The sequence below is a fragment of the Oxyura jamaicensis genome, chromosome 3 (genome assembly GCF_011077185.1).
Source record: "Oxyura jamaicensis isolate SHBP4307 breed ruddy duck chromosome 3, BPBGC_Ojam_1.0, whole genome shotgun sequence".
Lineage (NCBI taxonomy): Eukaryota > Metazoa > Chordata > Aves > Anseriformes > Anatidae > Oxyura > Oxyura jamaicensis.
The window spans coordinates 20,572,936-20,582,808 of NC_048895.1; the positions used below are offsets into that span (position 1 = coordinate 20,572,936).

Consider the following 9,873-nt stretch of genomic DNA (forward strand, 5'->3'; position numbering starts at 1 on the left):
TTTTTTAAAAAAAAGCAAAGAAAAAAACACCACTTATACTGACTGCACTGTCTAGTGAGGCACAAGAGAAAAGGTTCAAAATTCAGTATTAATTCAAATAAGAGAAGAATCTAAACAGCAACAAAGCTACAGTGCCAAGAAAAAGTAGTTGAGTTAGAAAGCTCAGTTGAGCTCCAGACTCTACGCAGCAATATACACATACCAAACTTGCTTTCATGTGGAGTAGACAGATTTTAACCTCTTAAAAAAAACCCTTACATATACAGTACTTCAGCCAAGGTAATATCAACTGTGTGTGTTTCCTAAATCTACCGTAAGTATTTAGGCCACATATGGAAGAGAAGAAGGGAAGGGGTAAGAAGACTTATCCAGATATAGGCTGATTACTTTTTAATCAAATATAACCCAAATGTAATATTTAAAAATCAAGACTAAAACCAGGCATCATTTAATGTATTTTAATAGCAAACTTACAGGAACAGCACAGAAGACAGACAACATTAAAAACATGTACTTGCATGTAGGACAACTCAGTTAGAAAAGTATAGTGAATGGATGGAATCTACTGTATGATAAAAATGCTACAAACACCATTTAGTTGCCATTGATAAGAAATTTACTTGTTTAAAAAAAATCCAAATGCTGGCATTGTCCAGAAAAATTTGACAGGTTTATTTATAATTTTTATAAAGCTGAATTGTTGAAACTTGTTCACTGAGACTTTTTTTTTTTTTGCCTGCATTGATGTTTTATGTCCCCTCATTTATATTAAAAATCCACACACAAATGAAAATGGAAAAAAACTTGCCAATACCAATTCTGTCCCCTATTTTTCCATTTGCAACCATATACTTAGGTACCTTTTAACCCCATGGAAAAAAATATCTAACGTTCATTACTACCAATAACAGGAAGAATATTTTGCTTCAAGAACGACAAACCCATCATGGTGAAGTTTACGCACGCTCTCCACGTATGCGGCGTGCTAGCTGGATATCTTTTGGCATGATTGTGACACGTTTGGCATGGATAGCACACAGGTTGGTATCTTCAAACAGGCCAACCAAGTAGGCTTCACTTGCCTCCTAGTATAGAACAAAAGAGTTAAGAACACTTTCACTCTCTGAGTAAAAGGAAAAAAAAAGAATTCCAAGTACAACATTAAGATGGCATTAAGTTTAGGCTTCTATCTTTATTAGTACACACCAAAAGTTTTAGATTGTTAAAACATAAAAGACTCCATTTTCTTACAAACCACCAAATAATATTCTATGTCAAAGCTACCACCATTTAGTGAGGACATCCTCTGGAACACAACTGAATAAATATTGTGACAGCACTCTCACAGATAAGGGATCATCTTATCAAACGGTGAGTTTGTTTAAGAACTTCTCTTTTTAGAGGCAGTGTTACACCATTTAAGTTACTTTTGTGTTCTTCCAAAGTAAAAGCTACTGAACATCAAGTAAAATTGGCTGTTGCTAAGGAAAAGAGCAGCTATTCCTTCACACCACGCAGTTAAGGCACACAGCTCCTTATTGTAGGATGATATAGCTACTGAAGAGGCTTAATTCAAAAATCACAAACTAACAAAAGAAATGTACTGGGAATTATTAGATCCAAGGGTACAACACCTCACAAACTTCTCGAGTCACCAAAAGCAGAACAGCAGTCTGAGAATTACCAGACACTCTTCATGATCCTATGCCCTGTTCCTCCCTAAGCATCACCAGTCTATCTGGGGCACAGATGTCACAGCCCCCAGCTACACTGAAGGCTCTCACATCTGTGAGAATCACACGGCCAGCACATTGGAAGGGCAAAGGACAAGCCCTGTCCTAGGAAAACTACAACCCTGATCACTGTGCTGTCCCCATTACGAAACCACTGCAGACTGGATCTGGGTTTAGACAGATGCCCAGTTGGACCTAATTATTCTTCTAGCTCACATTAATTTGGCTGGTATTAAGCCTAGCACATAACAGTTTAACCATTCTGGGGTTGATTCAGAATTCTAACACCTAGCAGTCTCCTAAGAAGCATGCTGCTATCAGATGCAGAACAGGACACAGCATGCACTTCGGATAAAAAGACAGAAACAATGGGGCTCACATCCAGAAGGAAGGCTGAGGTTCACCCTTCTAGAATATGTACAAAAGAGCCACCAAATCAACTTATTATTAGGTAACGTGGAACTTTTAATTTGAAGAAAAAAATACTTACTACAGCATATGCTGACTGTAGTATTAATTCATTTCATATGTCATAAGTTATCCTAACACAGCTTTGCTAACTCACTACATGAAAAGTTAAGACACTTTACTAAGAAAGCAATACTAGCATGAACAACATGGTACTAGAAGAGTTAAAAGTTTGCCTTTTTTTTTCTGAAAATAGGCAAGCACAATTATACAAACAACTTCTCTAACAACTGCTTAACACAAAATCTGGAATATTCAAGCTAGCGTTCTGAATTTGAATTTAATACTGACTAAATTTTAACACGCAATTCCTGATTTAAAATCAAAAACCAAAACACAGATAAACCTCACAATTTAAGAACTAACATCTTCACTCACAGCAATGAAGTCAGAACACCAACTAAAAGCAAAAGCAGCAAGCACACAAATGCAGTCACCTTTTGAAGCACTGCATGTGTTCAAGTTTACAGGACATCATGGCACACATTTTGGCCAAAGTGGAAGCCATTAATCAGAAAAAGACAGTTTTGTTTGGATATCAGATATTCTATAATTAGATAGGTTTCTGAACAATCTTTCAGATCAGGAATAAGTTTCTCTCATGAGAAAGAAATGCAGCATTTAATTCCATGATGTTCCATGAATTCCCTCCCTAGCCTTGGAGGGGACTTAGATGCAAAATCTCTGCCACAAGACTAACCTTTTGGGCACCGTATTTAGGAAGTACAACTACACAGCTGGAGCCCATCAGTTTTCAGAACAGAGGAAGCAAAAGCATACAACTACTTCAGCAAGGATATCAAGTTCTAAGTAGGTTACGCTAGATTTTAAGTTATACTGCCAAGATTTTTGGTCAGAAGGAGCAATCAATACTTCACTGTCAATGTATTTTAAGTCATTTAACTAACATATAAGAAAACGTGTTTATTACCAACTACTTTACCCAAAACCACTTATTTCCTCAACCACGTTTAGGTGTGGCTCATCAAACTGTTTTTCTTTATTTTTCAAATGAAGACCTCCATTTGGAGAGACTAGAAAATTCTACACAACGACACTTTCCTCTCTTCCAAAGGTAAAAACTCTAACAAGGCTTGAGGATAGAAGAAACAGATTTATCTTAAGTGTCTTATTAACTCTTCTGTCACCTGGAGAAGAGGTGGGGTAGCTGGTTAAAAAAATACATTTATAGCTGCAATAAGGAGTTGCTGACCTGCCACTGCATTATTTTAGCTATGGTAACTGCAGGGCATCGCCACATCAACTGTGAGCAATGGATGCTTGTGGGGGTGCATCCCCCATGTCAAAGCCCCTCCGAGAGCAGCTCTGCCCACCAATCCAGAGCAGCTAGGGCTAACCATAGAAACATTCTGGCCAATGGGGCAGGGGGCAGAGCCCTCCTCTACCTTAAATCTCTGGCTTTTAGGGTGAGAGAGCCACTTTCTTACAGCATTTACAATAGCAATAGTTGTGTCCTTACAATAACGGCTTCTTTTGGAGAGCAGATACATGCATACTTCAGCAGTTTCCTCGAGAACCAATACAAATTGCCACCCAGGCGAGGTGCTTCTCCTGGCAGCACTTACCTGCAAAGCACCGATAGCAGCGCTCTGGAAGCGCAGATCTGTTTTGAAGTCCTGAGCAATTTCACGCACCAGACGCTGGAAGGGAAGCTTGCGGATCAAAAGTTCAGTAGACTTCTGATAGCGTCTGATTTCACGGAGAGCCACAGTACCTGGCCTTTCAAAATTAAATAATAATAATAAAAAAGAGTTAGTATTCAAAACACAGTTCTACATCACCTTTCCATACGGGTTCACAATCTAACCTAAACTAAGTACATCCACGTACTGTGTAGAAGCACTCCAGCATCTACAACAGGAAACCAGTTTCCCTTTCAAAGGGCCCCTATTTCTCACCACTGATCTGTATGAACTTCCAGTAGCCCCAGTAGGGATCTCTGCAGAACAAGACGAGGCTGTCAAGGGTCCTGACTGCAATGAAAAGGCTGTGTAACATATGTCAGCTACCTTACACTGGGATGTGTTAGTGGTCTCAGTGCAGACTGCCATGAGTTACCTTGTTCAGCAATACTGGAGGCACCCTCCTAGCAATTAGCCTGACAAGCAATACAATTCTAAGGGTCATCTGGTTCTTCCTCCCTGCTGACATAAACCACTGACAACTTTCTCAGAAGTAACAGAATTTATACGCTGTATAGCATTATCAGTAAAAGTATCCCATCTATTTCCTGGTGTTAGAACTATGAATTCTGATGGAAAATAATATACTTATGCATGGAGTTTAAGCAAAAAGTTAGCAATGCAATTACTTCTGCATAAGTTTTGTCCTTTGTAACTCTAGCCTTATAACCTGCCTCCTAGCCTGTCAATTCAGCCTTGCACGCCCCACAATAAACTTTCGGTTACGCTCGCTATTCTCAACCGACTCCTCCTCCAACTAGCTCGGTGCTTTCCCCAGCTGACACGCACACCTATCCCGGGACCATCCCCAAGCCGCAGCACAACTCTCACTGCTCCGAACTGACGAAGGGCTTCACTATCGGAGCGCCGCTGAAAAGATCCGCCTCTCCTCCTCAACAAACTATTCCCTTTCTTGCCGTGAGAGGCTATTTCGGGGACGAGCCGCCGCGCACCCGCGGGCGTTTCGCGCCCCCCCGTGGCCGGCCGTGCCTGCTGCACCGCCACGGCGGGCGGAGCGGCAACGGGGGGGCACAGAAGAAGAACCGCTCCGCGACGATAAACTTGGCGGCGGCACCATCCTGCCGCGGGACTGCGGTCCGCACGCCTCAGAAATAAACGCCACGCACCCACCACAGCCACGGCGGCAGCGGCGTGCGCGCGTGTGCGGTGCGTGACTGGTTACACGGTTAAAGGCGGAAGGCGCCGAAAACGCACGGTTATTATTAAATTGTAATTAAAGGGGGGTTTGTGGGGGTGCGGTGCCGTTGGGAGGCCGGCGAGCCGCGGCGGGTCGGCAGGCAGGGCAGGGAAGGAGGCAGCACGGCGGCGGCCCCCCCGCGCCGCCCGCCGCCCCCCCGCAGCACGGCCCGTTGCGGGAGGGGGGGGAGTGGGGGGGCGGATGCGGGAGCGGTGCGGACGCGGTGCCGCCGGTGCGGGGCGCTGCGTACCGGTAGCGGTGCGGCTTCTTCACCCCGCCGGTAGAGGGCGCGCTCTTGCGCGCCGCCTTGGTGGCCAGCTGCTTGCGGGGCGCCTTGCCGCCGGTGGACTTGCGGGCGGTCTGCTTGGTGCGGGCCATGCTCCTGCCGACGTCGCTGCCTTACACCTGCGGCGACAAGCCCCCGCCCCGCGTAACGCCCGCTGTCCCCGTGGAGGGGGGAGGGCGTTAAACCGCCCCCCCGGCCCCCCACCGCCCGCTGCGCCCCACCGGCCGGGCGCCGGGGCTGCGGCCCCACCAGCCCCGGGGAGTCGGGCGCCGAGAGGCGGTCGCGGTTCCCCCGCCGGCCGGCAGCCGCCGGGGAAGTATCGCAAACGCCGCCCGGGGAAAGCCGGGGGGGCTGGCAGGCGGTGGGCGGCCTCTGCCCGGCCAAATCCCCCCCCCCGGGGCGGCGGAGGAGGGGGCAGAGCTCAGGGGAAGCCCCGGGCGGATCGACCCAAAGGGTGCCCCCCCTCCCACCCCCCGCCGGCCGGCAGCGCTCGGCGGGCACCGGGCGAACAGCCGCGGACCGGCGGTTGCCGTACGGGAAGGGAAGGAAGGGGCCGGGTGGAAGCGCAGGAGAGCGGCAAACTTTTCGGGGGGCTGCCTTCGGAGCCGCCTCGCCTCCGCTCCGAGGAAGCGCTTCCCCCGAAGCCGCCTCGCTCCCAAGCGCCTCTCAGAGGCAAACTCGGCTCCCGGCCCCAGAACAAGATGGAAACAATCGCGAAGCGCAGCCCCAGTCCTCTCCCGAGGAGAAGGCAAAAAAATAAAACGCGAAAAAAATAAGGCGAAAAAATTGCGAGGAGCTGCAAAGCGTGCGGGTGCCCGTGAGGGGGGGGCAGCGGAAAAGTTTACGCTCGAAAACCGAAAAATTGCGTTGGGTTTGGGCCGTTCCTACGGCCCGTTTCTTTCCCTTTTTATTGTTTTTTTTTATGCAATAGGAAAAAAAAAATATGGTCGGTGACCAGAGAAAAGAGACAAGATGGTGAAGCTGAGCAACAACTGTGGGGAGCAGGGGAAGGCAGGCAGGCGGCGGAGTTACCCGGGGCTGCCCAGAGCCTCCTCCGTGCGGCCCCGACCGGGGGGATGCCGGCCCCGGGGGGCAGCCGAGGGGCCGGGGAGGCCGCCGGGGGGGGGTCCGGAGCGGGGCCGAGGGGGCCAGCGGGGGGCAAAGGGCCCGAGAAGCGGGGCCGGGGGTTGCCGGCGGAGCGAGCAGCTCCGGCCGAGCGGGGAAGGCGGCGGGGGACGGGGGCTGCCGCCGCCCGCCGAGCCCCCAAAAGTTTGTGAGGGGGGACGGGGGGCGGCGTGGGGGGGACGGGGACGAGGGGCGCGGGGGGGCGGCGGGCGCGGCGCGAGACTTACCCCGTCCGCTGGGCGAGCGCGGCTGCCGTGCGGGAGGGAGGGAGGGAGGGAGGAGGGCGGGAAGGGGGCGGGCGCCGGGAGGAGCCGGAGCTGCGGCGGCTGCTGCTGGCGGCGGCGGTGGCCGGGAGCACAATTGGAAGATGGCCGCCTCGCGAGGGGCGGGGCCCGCGGGGCCACGCCCCCGGCCCGCCCGCCCGCCAATGGCGCACAATGGAGGGAAGGCGCCGCCCCGCCCCCGGCGCCGCCCCCTCGCTGCCTCCCTCCCTCCCTCCCTCCGCGGGCGCCGTGTGTACAAACACAAAAGGCACGCCGCGAGCCGAGCCGCGCGCCGGGACCCGCACACCGCGCGCGGGGCGGGGGCGCGCGAGGCCGCGGCGGGTAACGGCCGGCCCGGGGTAACGGCCGCCCAACCGCCCCCCAGCCGCCCGGAGCCCAGGGGGACCGAGGCGAACCTGGGCTGGGGAAGGCAGCGGCAGCTTGTTCCTGCGTCGGGTCTCTCCGACTGTTTCAGCCTCAGCAGGAAACGCGACTGGATTTATCGGGCGCTTCTGACAGACCCCGCTGGGTTACGGCAGCTGCCGTGCTGTGTAACGAGAAAAGCTCACTTCGTTTTCTGCTGGCATCCGTAACAAAACGCCCCACGGGAAAGTAACCTCTACTTCGTTTTGACGGAACAGCCACTTGCGATTTTAACTGCATTCCAACCACGGCCTCACAGTCTGTACTCGTGCAAACCTGCACCCCCGTCTTGTCTGTCACGGGCAGAGGAAGTCGCATTTGGCTTGCAAAGTCTTTTTTACAAACGGTGGCACAATGCAGGTCCGTGCAGACACCCAACCGACCTCCAGCAGCAGAAACAGTCAAGCCACACAAGCAGAGTGATTTGCTTGGGGCTCACCGGCCCTGCTGAGGAGCCGAGCCTTGTCACCAGCAGAGCACCCTGCTACAGCACACGCTGCTTCGGCCCTCAAACACGGCGAGCCGCACGACACAGGCTGCTGCACGCATACCATACCCCCTAACCCTGCTGAGTTCACCACAGGTGGGGGAAGCTACCAGGGGTTTTAGTCAAGAAGCAGAATTAGTGGATTAATTTACCTGTCGGCACTACCTTGTGAGAGAACAGAATCTTAATGGGCAGCCAGAGAGACCGCTCGGAGCTGCACAGGGGAACGTGCCGCAAACTTTAAGAGCCAGGCGCCAAGGCGGGCATCAACCCCACCCGACACACAGGCAGGATAACGAGCAGCTGCAAGAAACCGCCCGGAGATCAATAACCCGGAGATTAGAACTATCAGAACTACAGCCCCGAGCACGCCTCCACGGGAGAAGGAAGCAGCCGTGCGACCCCGCGTTGCCCTGCAGGCGCTCTTCCCGCGGCCGGGAGCCCCCCCGGCCGGGCGCAGCGCGCAGCCCCCCCGCGCCCTGCCGCTGGCGCAGCGCCCGGCGCCGCGATTGGCGGGAGCGCGCAGGAATCCCGTGACGCGCGGGGCGGGGCGGGGCGCGGCGGCGGCTGACGGCAGCTCCGCCTCACGGCAGCAGGGGCCGGGGGCTGGCGGAGCGCCGCGGCCGGCTGCGGAACCGAAGTGCTTAGGAACAGCGCAGCGCGCTGAGGTGTCCTGTGTGAATTACACGCAGCGGTCGGTCCTCCTTTCTCGAGGCCTTGATCTCGCAGGCCGCAGGGATCCTCCACCCTTCAGCCTCTTTAAGGCCCCCCAAAGAAATCGAACCTAGCAAGATCCCGCTGGGTTAGCTGACGGTAACGTGCCAAGGACAGCGACGGGACTTCATCCACAGCCCGAGTAACCGCTGCTAGCGTGTCCCGATTGGTAGAGGAAGTGAGATAAGGGTGGAGAGCAGCTGGAGCCAAAGAAAACTGAAGTGACGCTGGGCAGAAAAGAGGAACATTGAAATGAGAAGCTGTCTGATGTTTTTAACACCTTTCACAGGAAGCATGCAGCCCTTATCTGGCACAGAGGGGCAGGTTTTCACAGCCCGTACACGTTTTGGCTTTATATCCAAGTAGCATACGTTTTCCAAAATACTATCTTCCACTTTCACCTTGTTGGGAGATTTATCTTGCCGAGGACAGTCTGGACAGAGAAAGGAATGCATCTTTCATACCAGGTGGGATTAGCTGCAACTCATTGTATCAAGCTGAAAATACTGCTTCAGAACTGTTACTGACAATAAATAAATAAATAAATAAATAAATGCTTTGGAGGAAAAGCCTCAAGCTTGAGTCCTTCAGGCAGCTCCTAGTCAGCTCCAAATACCAGAATAAGGCATTGGGCCTGGTTATCATAAGAGTTGACAAATCATCGTCCCCAGTACCATCACAGACGGCAGCAGCTGCTGTCCTTTGCAACAGCACAGACTACAAACCCAGAACAAAACAAAGCAGAGAAGATGAAGTGTGCTTTATTTAAGGCACTTGGACAAAGGAGAACATGCAAGTCCCAAGTATAATTGTTCTTAAGCAACACTGCAGGCATCTTTCAGAAATATCTGAAAAAGATTTTCCACTATAAGAGACATTCACAGTTTTTTATGTCACCAAACTCATTCCAAACAGTCTTTAATCAAAGATTTTTCTTTCCCATCCCTACAAAAAGCACAAAGTAAAAATCCAAACCACTTAGTCTAGTCCCCACTCAACGAATAAAGAAAGGTCTCCTCCTGTTACCTAGGGGAAGTTAGGGTTGCTATTACTTTTTATGTGAAAAGTTACTCAGACACTCCAGTGAGGGAAGGAGTATAAAATACTAGCTCTATTTACATACAACACTTGCCTGCTTCAGACGTCCACACCTCTCCTCCAGGATCCAGTTCTCCCTTCCCATTCTCCTTCAAGATCCATCTCCTTCAAACCTCTAACCACATCTGCACTCACATTCTGCATACTCTCTCCCTGTCTCAGCTCCCAGACTGCTGGACATTTCATGATTTCACATTCCTTAAACAACCTCCTTGATTCCATGTATTTGTTCAGGCAGTTTGATTTTTCTCTTCTTTCTCCTTGTCCCTATCTCTATCTTTCATGCCCTCGCTTTTCACACCAGACCATTCCCACCTCCCCCTAGTTTTTCAGCCAGTCCCAGTCCCTTACCTGATATCTTTCCTTCTGCAGCTT

The 9,873-nt window shown here is 51.3% G+C and overlaps 1 protein-coding gene across 1 annotated transcript; it reads right to left on the minus strand.

Annotated features, from left to right (window-relative positions):
• Positions 1-443: 443 nt before the first annotated feature.
• LOC118163945 (histone H3.3A) lies at positions 444-6,875 on the minus strand. Its single transcript, XM_035321109.1, has 4 exons — positions 6,741-6,875; positions 5,353-5,507; positions 3,788-3,941; positions 444-1,085 (listed from the first exon to the last, which is right to left on the minus strand). Exons 2-4 carry the CDS (start codon positions 5,478-5,480, stop codon positions 957-959), a joined length of 411 nt encoding a protein of 136 aa, XP_035177000.1. The 5' UTR covers positions 5,481-5,507; positions 6,741-6,875; the 3' UTR covers positions 444-956.
• Between the last annotated feature and the right edge of the window lie 2,998 nt (positions 6,876-9,873).